The following is a 19,298-nucleotide window of genomic DNA, read 5'->3' as shown; positions in this document are numbered from 1 at the left end:
CTTCACTCTCTTCCCCTCTCTCCATCTCCTGGAAAATCAGCGATCGTTTACCTCTGCTTCATTGTTTCAGCTCCTCTCCCTTGATTTCTCTCTCTCTCTCTCTCTCTCTCCCTCTCTCTCTCTCTCTGTTCAGTCATGGTAGTGGAGAAGAGCATTTCTCCCTTGAGATCGCAGGCTCAGATCCATGACAACTTTTTCAAACCCGATAAGGTATTTCCCTTTCTTTTTAAGCCTACGATGAAACTGATTAAGGTCATAAATAAAATCTCTACATAAAATTTTCTGTGAATTCCTTCTCTAAGGCAAACGGAAAAGTGGGTGAATCTAGGTTTTCAGGTTTTCTTCATTGGCTATAAGTGTCCCTTTCTTATGCTGAGATCTAAATGATAAATGGAGTTTTCAAGTACTCAAATGCAATTCTTGTTCTTGTTAATAATTTGGGTTCAGAGCCTTTGACATCCGTAAGTTCTTGCATATTTTTTTCACCTTTTAGTGTTTGCGTTATTACTCATTTGATGGATATATTTTCCTTTTTTCATGAAGCCAATGACAGGAGTTTTCCCTAATAAAAATTTGATATCATTTTAGTGAAATGCCAGAAAGTTTATGGATGGACTGTAAAGAAAATTCTTATGGATTATTGGGCTGATATTTCCTGCCGCTTATTCCATCTCTGGACTGTTTTTAGACATCTGAATTCTTTGAAAATAGTTAACTTCTTTTCTTTTCATTGACGTAATTTTTTTTATTTATAAATCTATAATGGTGTCTTAAGGCATATATTTACAGGCCATTTATAGTAAATTTAGGTATTCCCTCCTCCAATGTATTGACTGGTTAACTTCTTGTTGTTCTCTTGAACAATCTATTGTGGTGTTAAGGGCATGTATTCACCAGTCAATGTCTTAACTGTAGGTTAAGATTTTTCCTCTGTCTATGTATTAATATTTATTTACTTCTTGAACTTTTTGATCATTAGTCGACTTCTTGCTTTAAACCATCAATCATGCTGTTTAGGTCATGTTATGTGAAAATTGCAAAATATATGTGGACTTTTTGTTTCCTCATTTCACGTGATGGGAGTAAATTTATGAGTTTCTGCGTTTGATGCATCCAGACATGTAAAATTTCTGACTGAAATATTATCGATCATGACTTTTAAGACTTGATGCCTTCTATAAATCTCCAGGAAAGTATAGCATGCATACACATCCTATGAAAATTTCTGGTCTTCTCCAACTTTTTGTGGATAGTGGTTCTAAGGTAGCACAATATTTGGTCTCAAATGTTTTTCTTTTTATTATATATTGATCCTTAATTAATTTTCCTAGGTAAATTTTGATTTTTGTATCTTTTGGTAATTTCTTTGTCATTATGATCCATGGTTTCCTTGTGGCTCTTCTTTTGGATGTTTCCTGTTGTCGAACACGTTTTTGTCCGCTCTTTGGACTTGATAGAGAAACATGACATGAAATTCATGTTGAGAAATGTTTGGACTAGAAAAATTTACCATGATTAGCACTTTTGAGAAATAGTCATCCAGCCTCATGGCCTTTGTGACTAGGAAAACATGATTAGAGAAGTTGTAAGACACAAAGGAGTTTCTTTCTCATAGTATGTGGCAAAACATGATCAGTAGTAATACTTGAGACAGTGGATTGAAAGTGTCAAATTTTGACCCAGCTGTAATCTGAGTGGAAAACTGCACCAGCTTTCCTGATGTGCAATTACTTCCTTCTGGATGACTTATCCTACTTGCTTCAACAACTTTAATGAGATTTAAACTCAATACTCCCATTGGCCCTATCAATTGAATATCTTTTTTATTTATTTGATGGACACGTGTATGGGTATTGACAGAATGGTATCATAATCAGTTGCCGTACATTCTTTTTCCTTGGTCTGTCATTAATCTTCTGAATCACACCTAGTCATCATTATTTTCTTTGAAAGGCTATCAATACTCCCATTGGCCCTATCAATTGAATATCTTTTTTATTTATTTGATGGACACGTGTATGGGTATCGACAGAATGGTATCATAATCAGTTGCCGTACATTCTTTTTCCTTGGTCTGTCATTAATCTTCTGAATCACACCTAGTCATCATTATTTTCTTTGAAAGGCTGTTCTCTTTATGTACACAAATATTTTAACAATTTTTTTTTCAACATAGCCAAAACCCATTGTGTCTCTTTCTTTCGCTGTCGATGGAAAAGGAAATTGTTCCTTTTAAGTGTACACCCTCACTTTGTCTCGTGATATCAAAACTTATCCGGAGATTGTAATATGATAAATTGTGCTTAGAAATTGTTACATATATATATATATATATATATATATATATATATATATATATATATATATATATATATGAAGAAGGAAATGCCCTTATCAATGTTTCATCGATCAATCAATTCAAGGGCCGGCGGCGGTAGGGAAGGAAGAAGAGATGATGCGCTGATCAGTACGGACGGGAGCATGGCTTTCTCAACAAACTCTAGCCTGACTTTCTTCCAGAGGTGGGAATAAAAAGCCGGGAATGGGAAATTTTCTCCGCTCCCTACACTTGAACATAAATCAATCTATCATGTTAAGAAGATTCTTCTTCCAGTGTAGGCAACGAGCAAAGCTCCAACGAGTTCATTCGTTAGCGCAACGAGCAAAGCCACGAGCGATTTGAGTTAGTCAATGCACTCTATTGGGCAGCAAAAAAAAGGGCTCTTTACTATTGTGAAAGTAATTGACTTGGGCTTTGACAAGACTTGCTAACGACTGAACTCGCGCAGCAAAAAGCCAAGCGAGTGCTTTGATGTGTGGGTTTCTTGGCTGACTTTCGAGTTTCAAGGCTTGTGCGATATAGAGTGCTTTGCAACAACAAAAAGTTCACTACATGCTTTACAAAGAGCCGTTCTACCTCTTCCGCGGTGCAGTTCCATGGGGCCGCTATGAAGGTTGCATACTTTGATAATCAGTCCACCACGACCATGATGGATCCCAGCTCCCCCACCTCTGGCAGGCCAATTATTCAGTCCATAGATATACTCTCCCAGGGCCTACTTGGGATAAGTAGGGGCTCGAGTAGCCCCACTGGCTTGGCTCTCTCTACCTTGTCTTGTTGGCACACAAGACAAGTCCTCATGTATTCTTCCACATCATCCGCCATGTGTGGCCAATAGTAGCCCCTTTCTAGTAGGGCCAAGCGCGCTGCATGCCTGAGTGGCCAGCCCACTGCGTGTCATGGCACTCTTTGAGGAGTTCCTTCTGTAGTTATCCATCTTCGCCACGGACCTTGACCCTAGCAGATAGTGTCTCCATGTCCTTAGACAATGCACTATCACTGTCTTCTCCTTCTCTTGGACCGTCTACCTCCTCTCCGTGTCATTGAAAAGCTCTCTGACATGCCTAGCAATCTGTGGCACTCATCCGACCTGCTCGATCCTTCTTGAGGAGATCCGTGAGTTGAGCCGCTCTTCTTGAGTAGCTGGGGATGAACCGCCAATAGTAGTTCACTACCCCGAGGAACGACCTTCATTCCCCTTGGTAGGTGCAGGTCTTTCTTCTATGGCCTTGATCTTCCCCTTGTCCATCCTGATTTTCCCACCCCCAATCCAATGCCTTAAGAAGAATATCTCACAAAGGCCAAAGGAGCACTTTTCTTCCAAAACATAAAAGTTCTTCTTTCTTAGCAGCTCAAACACAATCCGTAGGTGGTCTAGGTCTTCTTTTAACAGCTATATACCACTATGTCATCAAGGTAGGCCACTACGAACTTGTCTAAGTAGGGGTGGAAGATCTCATTCATAATAGTACGAAAGGTGGGAGGGGCATTTGTTGAGCCAAAAGGCATTACTAGGAAATCAAAAGCACCGTTCCTCGTTACGCAAGTCGTCTTGTGCTCATCCCCTTCCGCGATTTGCACTTAGTAGTAGCCGGACCTTAGATCTAACTTAGAGAAGTATCTCACACTTCCCAGTTGATCGAATAGGTCTGCGATCAAGGGAATGGGATACTTTTTTTTTTATGGTCACCTTGTTTAGTGCTCGATAATCAACACATAGTCGTAGGGTCCCATCATACTTCTTTTGGAATAGCACTGGGGCTCAATAGGGTGCCCTCGCGGGTTGAATGAATCCGGGATGGGCTTATTTAGCTGTTTCCTTTGTCCCTCCATCTCGGGAGGTGCCATCCGGTATGTGGCCAATGCTGAGGGATTGGCTCGTGGCTTATGATCTACAGCCCTCCTTGGAGGCAGTACCTCGGGGAGCTCATGGGGCATCACGTCTTCAAACTCTCGAAGCACCTCTTGCATTTTTTGAGGTATGGGCCGCTCCCCTGGCCCCTCTTCCTCTAGTAAGGCTGCTGCAAATGTGCCTTGACCTTGCTTCAAGCCTTTCTCCAGTTGTGGAGCTGACACTACCCCAACTCCCTTCCCTTGGTAGGGACTGTAGGGACCATGCATGGGGCTTGCTCATTAAAGAGGCATATTGTTCCCATAAAAGGCATAGGGACTATTCTAGCTATGCTAATTCAGCCTACTTTCCCAAAAATCACTTGAAAATCATCTAAAGGAACAGCTAGAAAGTTGGTCTTACCCGTCCATGCACCGAGCTGTATGGGCACTTCTTTAGCCAACCTTGTGATGGCTCAGGCCTCCGAATTGACAGCCTTCCTCTTGCTTGAGTCGCTACCAGCTGTACACAACGACGTGCCTCTTGATCTGTCACAAAGTTGTGTGTAGCCCTGGTGTCTATCATAGCCTTAGTAGGTTTTACGTTGACAGACACTTCCACATACATAAGCTCTCATGCTTGGGGTCGCTTGCCCCTTCAATGCATTGAGCAGCCTTAGAGCCCCCATCCTGGGCTCATCCTCGCTGGCTTGGGCTTGTATGTTGTTCAAGGACTGCTGTTTTTTGGGGCAATTGCGTGCTTGGTGTGGGCCATTGCATATAAAGCATCCAGAACTCCAACCCAGGTGATTAGGGCTTACCTTAGAGTCCTGACCCTTTAAGGGAGTTGGGAACCTTCTTTTTCGTCGTATCGCCTTTCCTCTTAAAGCGCTTAGCTGGTTTGGACTTGCCACTAGGCTCCGTCTTGGAACTATTATAGTCGATGAGCCGCTCCACTACTGCTTGCCCCGAGGCCAAGTCCTGCACGCCACGCCTTTATATCTCCACCTTCGCCCATGGTTGTAAGCCATCCAAGAAGTAGACTAGCTTGTCCTTCTCTGACATATCCCTTATTTCAAGCATTAGGGCCGAGAATTGCTTGACATACTCACGGATAGAGCCCATTTGCTTAAGCTTCTTGAGGCTCTTCCTTGCAAAGTACTCCACATTCTCAAGCAAGAACTGGGCCTTAAGCTCCCTCTTATGGTCCTCCCATGTGTCGATCTTGCACCGCCCACTTTGCATGTCCTCATAATTGGTACGCCACCATAGCTTGGCATCTCCCGTGAGATACATGGTGGCAGTTGGCACCATGGCATCCTCCTCACATCGAACCGCCCAAAAGTCTTGCTCGATATCCCACAAGAAGTTTTCCAACTCCTTGGCATCTCTTGCACCATCGTAGCATCGCGGCTCCGGGATGTGAATCTTAGGTGGGGCATCCACCACCCAACCTTGCCATTGCCGACATCCCTATTCATAATATTGAGCTCTGTGGTGAGCTCCACCATTTGCGCTTTGAGCACCTCAATAGTGCTCTTCACATCCTTGCCCAAGCCCTCGATGGTTTTTGCCCACTCTTGTTGAGCCTTCTCAAAAGACAACTGGTGAGTTCCTCCACTACCTCAATGAAGGTTTCTAACTCATCCATTCGCTCTAGCTTGGCCACATGGTCCCTGATGTGCAGCTTCTCAGTACTGCGTCTTTCCTGCGACGCCTCCACAAGGTACACGTCCGAGGTCAACATGGTGATACCTAAACCAAGGCTCTGATACAACCTGTCACGGACTCTAGTTTGATTTGGCTTTAGCCCATGCGGCACTTAGTACCCCACTCCAAGAGCACTAAGTCAGCCTACCAAGTTGCCCCACCTGGGTGTCTTAGCCTACACTACCTTCAAACCACAACAAGTACTACAAGGGACAACTACCAGCACAAAGAGACCAGGCAAGCACTTGAGGACCAAATTGTATTGATGTAAGAAGGGAAGCTTTTCAAGAGAGTGAGCTATACAACACTTGAGCACTCAAGACTTGATGCCCAACAAATGAGGGTCTTCCCCTCTATAGGGGTAGGGGGGCCTTGGAATCAATGGCTATGATCACTCCACATGGCGACGATCCAATGGTTATGAACCCTTTTTGAGCTCTCTTGGCTTCTAGAGGGTTCCTCACATTTTGCACATGCCATATTATAGAATTTTGTACTCCCACATGGACTCTCTAGCTTTTCTACATGTCTCTAGAGTCGTCTAGACTATATCCCTCTCTACATTAGGGTTTTCTAGAGACCTCTACACTCACTCATATGTACATTTTCTCGGGCCTTGAGTAAGGCTCTTTGCACTATGTACAATCATTCAGGCTTGGCCTGTGACAATCCTCCCCAACCGGATGGCGTCGATGCCCTTGTCGACTTTTCGCATAGATACTCATTAATCTGCTTCTCAAATTGCCACAGAGTCGCATCGCGCTCCCAGATTGCTTCACTCTCTGGTAGGCCTTTCCATTTCACTAAGTCTTCTTTGTGCTTGGCGACACCTCTGCTGCTACTCGTGCGGTCCGCCAAGACGTACTCGACCTCTTTATCAAAAGAGGTTACCGTATTAAGAGGTGCATGCCCCTCAAACTCATTCCGTGCTTCATCCTCTTGGTCCCAGCTGATATGGTTGAAAGTTGCTTGCATGGAACACAGGATGTAGCTTCAATCTCTTAGGCAGTTGGACCCGATAAGCTGCCTTGCCAACCTTCCCTAGGATTGGGAAGGGCCAATCATACCTTCTTACCAATCCCTTATGCACCTTCCTGTATGCCTTTGGTTGGTTAGGTTGGAGCTTGATGATCATCAAGTTTCCAACCTTGAAGTAGGCAGGCCTTCTCCCCTTATCGGCCCACTTATTCATCCTCCTAGCTGCATTCTCCAAGTATGCTTTTGCTATCTCTCTTTGTTCTTGCCAATCTTTTGCATATAGGCTGCTGGGCTCCTTCCCTCATAGCTATCCGCAACCATGTGAGGAGCCAAGGGTTGCTGGCCGATGGCTAGCTCAAACGAACTACTATGGGATGTTGAGCTCTTCTGCAAATTGTAGTAAAATTGTGCCACGTCCAAGAGTTGCACCCAGTCCTTCTGGTTGGCACTGACAAAGTGCCTCAGGTACTCCTCCAATAAGGCATTTGTCCTCTCAGTCTGGCCATCCGTCTGGGGATGAATGGCTATGGAGAAGTTTAGTTGGGACCCCAGCAATCTAAAACCTTCGTTCAGAAAGGGGATCCCTATCACTTATTATGCTGCATGGTATCCCCCAATACTGAACCTCTTAAACGTAGTAAAAGCCCAAGTTTCAGAAATAGCAAGAAGAGGGTAAAGCACTCCAAAAACTAGAGGGCTTTGTTCGTTGCATAAGAGTATAGCGAAGCAAAGTGCATAAACATTGAGCGAGCCAAAGAGCGAAAAGTGTGCGAAGAGTGCTATGCAAGCCTACATTGGCTCATGTGCGCTAAATAAAAAGAGCTAAGGGCTTTCTCCCGAGCGCCTATAATCTATATGCGAGTTCAAGCACCGAGTTTCGTTTTGTATAGCCGATTTGAAGCTTAAAAGAAAAAGCAGGTATTTGCTTTGATGTGTATGTTCTGCCTATGCGAAGCATCAAATCGCTCCTTAGGTTGCAACAAGCAAAGCCCAATCCATCTTTTTCCACTTTATTGCTTTTGTAATGAAAATATGAATATTTAATAGAAAGCCTAGAGTAAAGTATGGAGATTTAGAAGCTGTTGTCGACCGCTGCCTAGCAAACCTTGGTTGGAGTGCAAGGCGAAAAGCTCAAACTTTACCACACTCATCAACTCATTGAAAGCCAAGACAAAAGAAAAGTAAGAAAAGAAAAGGCAAGGAAGCGTTAGCTTGACTTCACTCGTTCTTAGCTTAACGACTAAACTCGTTGTCTTAAACGTTGGCAGAGCACTAAGAAAGAGAAAGCATTCTTGTGCGAGAGAATGCACGAAAAAAGAAAGAGACCTGCACAGAGCAAGGAAGCGATTGAAGGTTGGGCATTTTTGAAGCTTAAAAAGGTGTGCCCTCGAAAGAACTTTTAGTGAATCTGCTCTCTTTTTGCATTGCTCTTGGTAAGCAAGCTACCTTGCATTCTAAAGCTTGAAGCTTAGCCAAGCGAAGAAAGCAACTCAGCACGAAATGAGAGTGGAAAGAAGTGGCAGAGAAGTAGGCCAGGTTCGCTGACTCGTTGAGTTGCTGCTTTGATAGTAGAATAACAGGTTACTTAGCCGATTTGAAGCTTAAAAGAAAAAGCTATGTTTCACTTATGCGAAGCATCAAGTCGCTCCTTAGGTAGCAACAAGCAAAGCCCAATCCATCTTTTTCTGCTTTATTGCTTTTGTAATGAAAATATGAATATTTAATAGAAACCTTGAAGTAAAGTATGGAGATTTAGAAGCTGCTGCCTAATGCTACCTACCTAGCAAACTTTGGTCGGAGTGCAAGGCGAAATGCTCAAAACTTTACCACGCTCACCAACTCATTGAAAGCCAGGACAAAAGAAAAGCAAGAAAAAGAAAAGGAAGTGTTAGCCTGATTTCACTCATTCTTAGCTTAACGACTGAAGTCGTTGTCTTAAACGTTGGCGGAGTGCTAAGAAAGTGAAAGCATTCTCACGCGAGAGAACGCATGAAAAAAGAAAGAGACCTGCACAGAGCGAGGAAGCGATTGAAGGTTGGGCATTTTTGAAGCTTAAAAGGTGTGCCCCGAAAGAACTTTTAGTGAATCTGCTTTCTTTTTGCGTTGCTCTTGGTAAGCAAGCTACCTTGCATTCTAAAGCTCAAAGCTTAGCCAAGCGAAGAAAGCAACTCAGCTCGAAATGAGAGTGGAAAGAAGTGGCAGAGATGAGGGTAGGCAAGGTTCGTTGACTCGTTGAGCTGCTGCTTTGATAGTAGAATACGAGGTTACTTAGCTTAGTATCTTAGCTCGATAGAGCTAAGGTAAGGAGAAGAAAGCGACAACTGCTTCTTTCTTTCCTGATTCTCGCTGAGCGGCGTGCTTACTATCTGCTTCTAGCTTCGCTTACGCCTCTCGTTTGGTTTGCTAGCACAGCTTTGAAAGTAGAAGACAACGAACAAGTAGAAGGAGAAGCAAGGTACGAAGCTACAACTACTTCTACAACTTAGCTTACCTTAGCTTTTTAAGCTAAGATAGAAAGTTTATAATCTTGATTGGTACGCTTAAGAGTGCTTTTTTGCTTTGGTTTTGCTTAGTACGCTTAAGAGTGCTTTTACTCGCTAGAGGGCTTTGACGCTCGTTACTTTGTTGCTTAACTTCAACGGTTTCTAGCTTTGCGCTTCACTCACTTACGTTAGTTTAGGGCAAGGCACATGCAATCCTTCGTTTTGCTTACGCCTTTCGCTAGCTCGTGGAGCTGCTGCTTTGATAGTAGAATAATAGAATAAGACAGAGAGGAGCAGATGAGGTTACTAGGTAGCTTACGCCTCTAGGCTAAGGAACAAAGCGGAGCTGAGCGAAGTGGCTTAGCACTAAGTTATGGAAAGACAAGAACAGGTGTAGAAACAACAGGCATAGACAAGAAAGGTGTAGAAGTGGCTTAGTTGACTAAGCTACGGAAAGACAAATACAAGTGTAGAGCTCAAGAGGCAAAGACAAGAAAGGTGTAGAAGTGGCTTACACTGACTAAGCTAAGCTGAAGAAAGCTGATATAAGGTGTAGAAGTATTTTAGCTCGATAGAGCTAAGGGAAAGATTGACTGCTTCCACTGCAGCTTCGCTTCGCTCACATACGTTAGTTTAGGGCATCAACAACCTAACTCCTCCCTTCTCTATGCTTTGTGCCTTCTACCAACAAGCTAAGGAGCTAAGCGAAGACACGTGCTTTCGCTTCGCTCACTTACGTTAGGGCATCCTCTATACCTTCGCTACGCTTGCTTTGTGCCTTCGCTTTGCTTACGCCTCTCGCTGACTCGTTTGCTAGAACAACTTTGAAAGTTGATTTGCTAGCACAGCTTTTTTCGTATAATATTTTCAAGGTATGAAGGAGAGGAGAAGCAAGGGAAAGCAAAGAAGCAAGGTCCACATATGTAAGGGAAGGAGTGGTTGGTCACCTGGTCAGTGGTAGCGTGGAGATCAAGTCGAGTGAGCCCTAAGCGGCCTTAATAAGCAGTGGAATCCTGCGCTACTACAAAGAGTTCGCAGCTTGTGGAGGCTGAAGAAATAGCACCAAAGGCAGAGCTAGAGAGTACAAGCCTAGGTTGCTCCTATGGCTAACCCTACTTAGCCTTCACCACCAGTGTTGGAGGCTCCTGTTTTTTACCTCGACCCAGTTCCCAAGCCTGTTGACAGAGCCTGTTGATTGATAGTCCCATAATGTATGTATATAGGAGTATAAGCCTCGATGACTGAGCCAAGGTTGCTTACTTCCATTCGCTCTAGCTTCAATGCCGAGCTAGCATAGCGGTTGCGCTGTTTGTTGAGGAGCTAACTCAAAATAATCTAAGTTATTTCTCCTCCAAAGCCGAAGCATATCGCTACTGAAATGAACTTGTTTTGGCAAATGCTCTACCAAGCTGCACATCTTCAAGCTTAAGCCCACGACTGACCTTCGCATCTCGTTCGAAAGTGGCAGGCTGACTGAATGTGGAGTGAGAGCGCATCTTTGAAAGGAGCCAATCTATATTCTATCAATAAGGTAGGAAGGAGAAGGTAGTTGGTCGACTAAAGGTTAAAGTTAGAGGACCAAGTTGTAGCGTAGCGGAGATGCGGACCAAGTCGAAGCGCAACGCATATTCTTTAAGGTTCCTCTGTTTTGTTGCGAGAGAGCTAATCGAACGGGAGGGCACTCAACCCCATGAGCGAGTGACGAACGAAGAAGTGCCAGGAGCAAGGCCAAATTCAATGTATGATCTTTATATTATAAGTAAGAGGGGTTCAGGGATTAGGAAGAAGAGAATGACTTGCTTATATAAAGAAAGTCTATTGCGATGAGACTTGAGCGATATTTATATTTTAGGTCGAGGGTGAAGTACAAATTGCGTGTCGTTCCTGCGTATATGTAGGGAAAAGTTCATTTAGAGCCATGAAATCGGAGCCTACCACTTAAATTTCACTAGTAAATGTTGTTTTGATGCCCAAATATCTTCAAGTTGATCATCTTTGCATCAAGATGTATGGACATGAGTAAAAAGTGGATTTCAAGTTTTCGAAATAGTGTATTTTGTAACTCATTTTGGACCATCAAGTTTCAAGATTTTCAAGATTTCTTAGATCTGTCGATCTACACTATTTTTGAAGTTTTAAACTTTATAAATAAAGATGAAAATATGTTTCAAGGCTATCAGAAAGATTTCCAGTATTGAAACCACATTTCTCAACACTATTTGAAAATAGGCTCTAATTTGATTGTTCAAAGCCTAGGCTATACAAACCGCACCCTATATATATATATATATATAGAGAGAGAGAGAGAGAGAGAGAGGGAGAGAGAGAGAGATAGATAGATAGATAGATAGATAGATAGATAGACAGGGTGTGGTTTCTATAAGGTTGCAACCTTAAACAATCCAATTAAGGTGCACCTCCAAATTTCATAACATATAATTTTGGAGAAAAAGTTTCTTAAGATTATCTCAAAATCTATATTTTTAGACTCCAAAACTAGTTAAAATCAGGTAGATCTATAAACATATGAAAATCTTGAAAATGGATGGTCTAGATGCACTATTTCTAGGACTCAAAATCTTTTTGTTTTTTCAAATTCATACATCTTGATGTCAAGATGATCAATTAGAGGTTTTTTCAACATTAAAACAACCTTTTCCGATGGATTTTTTAGGTGCATCTATAATTTTACATTTTAAGGTTACACCCTTATATAATGAGACCATTTACCTTTGGTATAGGGAGTTCACAGTTACTTACAACAATCCAATGTGAAATTTGACAGCTTGGGTGTGTCAAAGATAGTACATGTTTAAAATTGTACTCTGTCCCCTCTCGGGAATACACCCTTTTTCTCTCTCCTTCATATGGCATTGATGCCTATATATATATATATATATGTGTGTGTGTGTGTGTGTGTGTATAGGGTGCTCACATGATAGAGTAATTTATCATTGTACTCAACTAATTTGGACACTTCTAAAAAATTTTACATGAAGAAATTTATCTTTAAAATGAATATTGTATCAAATAACTATAAATTCGATACATTATTTTGGAAATATTTAATTAATTAGATCTATGAATCGTGTCAATGGAATCAATATTCGAAAATAAAAATCCTAATCTCAAAGTCAGACATGCAAAATATTATAAAAAAGAATGCAAATATTTAATATATAACACTAACTGAATAATATATATTTTTATAATTACCTAAAATCGTAGCTTATTCGAATAGTTTTAAAAATCCATAATGAAGTCAAAATGCACATTTACGAAGAAATTTGCAAAAGAACATTTATTATCCGAATTAATTCCAATGTTATCCATGTTAATGCAAATATTTAATGTATAGTTCTACTAACTCAAGAATATAAACTCTTTTAGTTACCTAATAAATAGTCATATTATAATATTCTTTATTTGTTGGAATTTGATTCAATTATTTGTTGGAATTTGATTCAAGAAATACAGTTAAGCTTTCATTAAATCTTAGATTTATCTACAAAATGAGACACATCGAAATGAATGACTGAGAATAGTTAAAAAATTCAGCAATATTGCAAATATTACACAAATAATCTCGAGCAACTTGATCTACAGAACCTCAATCAGCGAATCATATTAGGACTTCTGGAGATCACTCAAAGATCTACAAAAACAAACAAAAATAACTCAATTGCACATAATATTCTGAAAAAAATTCGATTCCACAGAGAAACTATGGAGAACATGATGGAAATTACTGAAATGTAGGCAAAAACAATGAAGAAATACATAGAAATGTAGAGAAAACGGAATATTATTTACCTTGTAAATCACTGAAAGATAACTCAATTTCACATAATATTCTGAAAAAAAATCAATTCCACACAGAAACTATGGAGAACATGATGGAAATTACAGAAATGTAGGCAAAAACAATGAAGAAATACATACAAATGCAGAGAAAACGGAATATTATTTACCTTGTAAATCACTGAAAGATCTACAACAACAAACAAAAAAACTCAACTCCACATTGAAACTAAGGAGAACATGATAGAAAGGATCAACAAGTAGGCAAAAGCAATGAAGAAATGCATAGAAATGCAGAGAAAATGGAAGATGACATACCTTGAAAATCTAAAATTTTGTTTTCACAGTACATCCGTTGAGAACATCTTGAACAACTTGATCACAAAGCTTCAATCAACAAATTATGTTAGGGCTTCTATTGATCACTTAAAGTTTTACAAAAACAAACAAAAATAAAAATCATTGCCAGAAACTAAGGAGAACATTAGGGACATGACTAAAAATGTAGGCAAAATCAATGAAGAAATACATAGAAATGCAGAAATCATAGATACACAACTAAATATTTATACTAAATTGAACCTCATTTATCATCAAAAAAATCATAAACCATAAATTTGGGGAGAGAATAAATGAGAGGAGAGAGAGATGTGTATATTTAATAAAAAAACTGTTGAGTGAAATATGAATGTTGCTTTATATGTGAGGCGAGAGAGAATGGAAAATGCTTAATTGAGAGATAATATAGAAACCTGTTGGAGAGAAGAGAGAGAGAGTTTGTTGAGAGAGGAGAGAAAGAATAGAGTTTCCGATAATAGATATAATGCTATAAATAGAGAGTTATGATAAATAGAAGAGAGATTTTAGGAAAGAGGAGGAGAGAGATAGAGGAAGATTGATGATATAAATAATAGAAAGAATCTATGGGGAGGGAGAGAGTTATGATAAATAGAAGGTAGACAGATTTTAGGAAAGAGGAAGAGACAGATAAGAAGCATAGATGATATAAATGAGAGACAAATTGTTGTGAGGGGGAGAGAGAAATAGGAAATGGGATAGAGATTTTATGAAAGAGGGAGAGAGAGAAACAGTAGATGATATAAATAAGGGAGAAATGAGAGATTTTAGGAAAATAAATGGGAGAATGATTTTTAGGAAAGAGGGACAAGAGTAATAGAAACGGTAGAGAGGAAAACCATAGATATAAATAAGAGAGAATTGAGGAAAGATGTAAGAGTTTTTTAATGAGAGAATGGCACATGACACAAAAATAAATGGAGTCCTCTCGCTTAATATATAATAGATAGATATAGATATATATAGGCAGCAATTTCGTATGAAGGAGAGAGAAAAACGGTGTATTTTCGAGAGGGGACAGAGTACAATTTTAAGCATGCATTATCTTTACCTGCTTTTCTTAGAATATGTACAAAGCAAGCTATCTATGTGCTTGTATTTACTTTCAATTTATAGTAATGTAATAGGTAACTTAGTCTTTGTTAGTGATGCAATATATGTGACAGTAGATTGTTTTGGGGTCATATTATTTGTAAAGGTGACTTCAATTTAGTTTCCTTGTTCTATAAAAAAAAGGAAAGTGGGATGCATTATAATATTTTATTTTGGTTGAAATTTGGAACTAGCCTAATTCTTTTATTTTTGAGAGATTTATCAAAATACACATAAGAGAACCTATTTAACATTTTACCCATTTTTTCTTATTTAATTTCAAAATACCCATCCGAATACACATGACCATGAGTTGGAATACTTGAAAAAAGGTAAATTGTTGAACAGCCACCAAAGACCATGAGTTGGAATAGTTGAGAAAGGGTAAATTATTGAATTGTTGGAAAGTTTATTTGGATAAATTTCCCTTTAGTTTGCAAGATACCATTTTTATGTGTCTCTCTCTCAGCAGGCATAAATCACATATTGAGTTTTTGTTTTTTGGTGATCGTGGACTGCCAAAATGATGTGGCCAGCCTAGTCGCTTCATTTGCTTTCATGTTATCTTTCCACTAATCTGTGCATGAGGGATAATACTATATGCAATATTATCATCACTTAATGAACTGCCTCAACAAGGAATCTTGAGTGATTTCCCAAGTTAATTTCATCATATATTCTCTTAGTGAAGCTATGAGGAAACCATCCGATTATCTTAGTAGTGTCTAATGATGCAAATTTGTTATTGTCTCTTGGTCTTTTGTGTGTCTTGTAGTGCAGGGTTTAGTTTCTTATATTTATGAGACTATACTGTTTCACCTTCAAAAAATGTAAATAAGAAATGTATCTCTGAACATGAGACTGAGAATGAGAAATGACATCGTGTTCAATAGAACAATAAAAGTTGGCCTTCTGCTGCTTTCTTATCATTCTATCTTCAGGATGGTACATTGAAAGAATATGCGCATTCCACACTGACTTCTATTAATAAAGCTAGCTCTCAAATAAAGAAGCCCCCTCACCGTAAAAGCGCATCTCCTTTACATTGGTTCCCTCGAAAGAAGACTGATTCCTACTTAGAGAGGAAGTTACGGTTGCTACGGGTATGGTACTTTTTCCTTGTTGAACTTCTTGGATGCACTTTTTTGTTGAAGATTACGTCAGGAACTAATAATAGTGCTTTAGTTACATATGAACTCAAGATTTGTTTCACTATAAACTAATAATAAAGATTTGTTTCAGGAGGTTGGTGGCATGAATTCCAGTCTCGGTGAGACCTTAGGTGATTCAAATCCTCATTATTGCAGGGTAGAGAGAGAAAAAATAGCAGCAAGATCTGCTGCACGAAAGGCCATGGAGGCTCGTAAAGCTGCGATGGTGGAAGCATCTTGGTGCCGGATCCTTAAAGCAGCCAGGTACCTTTTCTGCGTGATTTTATTACCCGCTTGCACTGAAATCTAATTCTTGGAGTTTTCATTTCATTCATTATTTTCTTGTTTTTCTTTTGATTTCCAGGATCAATAGCAAAGAAGCTGAACTGCAATTTGCAAGAGCAGAAAATTTTTCATTTGAAGCTTTTCTAGCAGCAACAGCTGTCGGGGTTATAATGTATGATAAGCCTGGCAGCACTAAACGGCCATCTGAAGTCGAATCTCCATCAATCACTGAAGGAGGTTCTACTCATGCCTTTGCTGCATCTTTTGAGACTGCTTTTGAGGTCGACAAAGAAGTTGCAGCTGCAGTGAAGACTGCATTCGTTCGACTGGCCAACCTCCCTTGTTCCTTTCACGGAGAAGAATTCAGTGAAAGTCAAGGTTTGCTTTTTAAAATCAGCCAGAACCCAGATGGAGATATACGGAAGGATCTCTTATTATCAGAGATATCTTCAGAGGGAGAAACTGAAACTGGGTCAGAATCAGAAGCCGACCCATATTCCACCAATTTGGTGGATGCAAATCACAAAACCGATAAACTCAAAACTAGGAGAGTAAAAGATAGTAGCTATAGAAATCATGCTTCAAAGAGGTCTACTTTTTCTATGGCAGCATTAGTTGATATGATGTTTGAGAGGCTGAAGCTTTTGGGACCAGATGAACTTGCTTCCCTTGCCAGTATAGTTGCCACTTGTGGTTTGAGTGCATTGCTTGAAGTGGAAAATAACAAGCAAAGGCATCCTGAATCTGATCATGGTGGTCTAGTACAGTTGGGAGCTGAGAAACACTCCCATGGAGTATCCCTTACTGAGGATATGTATCTGAGGAAGAAACCCGCTGAAACTGAATTACCAAGTCTCGAGAACCTTTTGGTCAAGCATGTCACAAAATTAGAGAGAGAAGTCCTAGAATCTAGAAAAAAAATTCGAACTGAAGAGCAGAAAGGAGATGAGAAGGATGATGTTGGGGTTTTAAAACTGGGTTTAGTGCAAAAAAAGGAAGATACCAAGGAAAGAAGTCTAGACCAGATTTTAGTCAAGCATGTTCATAGATTGGAGAGGGACAAAATGCAGGCAAAGGAAGCAGGCAGGGATCATATAATCCAAAGAGACCAGAACAAAGCTCAGAATGCAAATTATGAAAGTTTGGATAAGATTTTAGTGAAGCATATGTGTAGACTTGAGAAAGAAAAGGAATTGCATTCAATGCAAACAAGCACTGGGACAGTGAGGGAGAAGAGAGGAGATGGGAAGGATGATGTTGGGGTTTCAAAACTGGGTTTAGTGCAAAAAAAGGAAGTTACCAAGGAAAGCAGTCTTGACCAGATTTTAGTCAAGCATGTACATAGATTGGAGAGGGACAAAATGCAGGCAAAGGAAACAGGCAGGGACCATATAATCCAAAGAGACCAGAGAGACCAGAACAACGCCCAGAATGCAAATTACGAAAGCTTGGATAAGATTTTAGTAAAGCATGTATGTAGACTTGAGAAAGACAGAGAATTGCATTCAATGCAAACAAGCAGTGGGATAGTGAGGGAGAAGAAGAAGACTCCTCAATATGAGAATGTTGGGGAGAGCTTGGATCAAGTATTGGTGAAGCATGTTTCGAGGCTTGAGAAGGAGAAAATGTTGTCTTCTCAACAATTATTAACAGTACAGAAAAAGAGTCGAGATGTTGAGAATGTGGAGGAGAAGAAGAATGCTGGGGAAAGCTTGGAAGAAGTATTGGTTAAACATGTCTCCAGGCTTGAGAAGGAGAAGTTATTGTCAGCTCAACAATCAATAGAACCCATAAAACATTGGGATACTGGTTCACAAGATTTGGGCCAAAATGCATCGATTTCTGACTATCGAATAGGAGGCAAGATGAAAACTCTCTCTCTCTCTCTCCTCTCTCTCTCTCTCTCTGTCTGTGTGTGTGTGTGTGTGTGTGTGTGTGTGTGTGTGTGTGTGACAAGCACACAGTTCACACGTATCTGCAGACTGCATCAAAGTTTCGAAAGCGAACGGTTGGGATACTGGTTCAGAAGATTTGAACGAAAATGTTCTGCTTTCGTTCTGGAGTCTCTCTTTCTCTCTCTATCTCTGACCAACACCCCCCACTCCTTCCCTTTTTCTCTCTGACCCATCTCTTTTTGTGTGTTCACACCTATGCATGCACAAACTATATTATAAGTATGAAAGCAAAGAATGACTATATATGTTCTCTATGGTTATTTCCAGGAACCAATCATGGGGGAAATTCTGCTCCTGCAAATGATATCATGAGCCTCAAAACTCGTAGATATCAGAGGGAAAGAGAGATGCAGGAGGCATGGGGAGGTCTAAGCTTAGGAAATTCTCTAAAGCCTCGTCTTTCAAAACTTGAGAGGGACAAGGTGAGTTTGATTTCCTTAGTTGGATTATAGCGACGTTGTAGTAGTTGCATCTTACATTTACAATGAATGAAACCACTGATTTTATATTAATCATTTTGCAGGCTGCATGGCGTCAAGCAGAGGACGAGGAGCGAGGGCCATCAAGGGAACAGTGAAGAAAATTCAAGGTAACAAGAAACAATTTTTACTGGATATTGGCTTTTGGAAATTGAAAGAGTCATACAATGAGAGACCATTACGTTTTCGTATGCAGCTCTCAAACACTTCAAGCAAACAGATAAATTTGGATGGCTGGGGTGTGTCATTTCTCCAAAAAACATTTGTCAGACTTAGTGCAGTCAATAGGACATCCATAGCCAGTGGATTTTAAGGTGGACGGCCAAGAGTGATTGTAACCTTTTTATTACTAAAAGGCAAACAGTTAGATCCATGAACGAAGATTGATTTTCTATTGCATGAGTGCCATATCATGTTGCTCCATGTTGAAGATGTCGACATTTTTTCTGTTTACTTTCATAATTGAAAAATATTCCAATGGATAACTGCTTAAATCAGTCGTCTATGTTCAGCAATCTTGTTCTTGATGTTCCTATGAGATATGTAAACATTGGTGTCCATAAGATGCTTAAATCAGTCATATATGTTCAGCATTCTTTTTCAAGATGTTAATATGAGATATGTAAACATTGATTTCCATAAGATGCAGTTTCTATAAAAGGCCGACCTTACAGAAATAAAAGTAAAGCCTCAACTCAAAATCTTGTCTGGAAAGTATTTGGGGCATGGAGATCCCTGAGGTGAGTCTAAGATCTATTTCTACCACGAATTATGAAATTTGTAGCGCAAAATATGATACAGATCTTGTGGATCCATAAACACTTGAAAATTGGGCG

General features: G+C 40.1%; 1 protein-coding gene and 1 long non-coding RNA gene across 2 annotated transcripts; one reads left to right on the top strand and one right to left on the bottom strand.

Annotated features, from left to right (window-relative positions):
• On the top strand, positions 1–18,959 carry LOC18431806 (myosin-2 heavy chain-like protein). The gene is made up of 7 exons (XM_020665739.2): positions 1–210; positions 15,534–15,695; positions 15,835–16,007; positions 16,108–17,888; positions 18,251–18,405; positions 18,507–18,572; positions 18,659–18,959. Exons 1-6 carry the CDS (start codon positions 136–138, stop codon positions 18,558–18,560), a joined length of 2,400 nt encoding a protein of 799 aa, XP_020521398.1. The 5' UTR covers positions 1–135; the 3' UTR covers positions 18,561–18,572; positions 18,659–18,959.
• On the bottom strand, positions 12,810–13,535 carry LOC148779434 (uncharacterized). The gene is made up of 2 exons (XR_016045324.1): positions 13,462–13,535; positions 12,810–12,997 (listed from the first exon to the last, which is right to left on the bottom strand). It is a non-coding gene; the product is annotated as an uncharacterized LOC148779434 (long non-coding RNA).
• Positions 18,960–19,298: the final 339 nt, after the last annotated feature.

The sequence above is a fragment of the Amborella trichopoda genome, chromosome 12 (assembly GCF_054954075.1).
Source record: "Amborella trichopoda isolate Santa Cruz 75 chromosome 12, AtrichopodaSantaCruz75HAP2 v2.0, whole genome shotgun sequence".
Taxonomy (NCBI): Eukaryota; Viridiplantae; Streptophyta; class Magnoliopsida; order Amborellales; family Amborellaceae; genus Amborella; species Amborella trichopoda.
The sequence above is the reverse complement of the archived record's forward strand: the minus strand, read 5'-3'. Positions and strand labels throughout refer to the sequence as shown.

Coding starts and splice junctions, on each gene's coding strand:
- LOC18431806 (XM_020665739.2), top strand. CDS start 136: ATGGTAGTGGAGAAGAGCATTTCTCCCTTGAGATCGCAGGCTCAGATC. Junction 17,889..18,250: donor TTCTGACTATCGAATAGGAG/GCAAGATGAAAA, acceptor GGTTATTTCCAG/GAACCAATCATGGGGGAAAT. Junction 18,406..18,506: donor CAAAACTTGAGAGGGACAAG/GTGAGTTTGATT, acceptor ATCATTTTGCAG/GCTGCATGGCGTCAAGCAGA.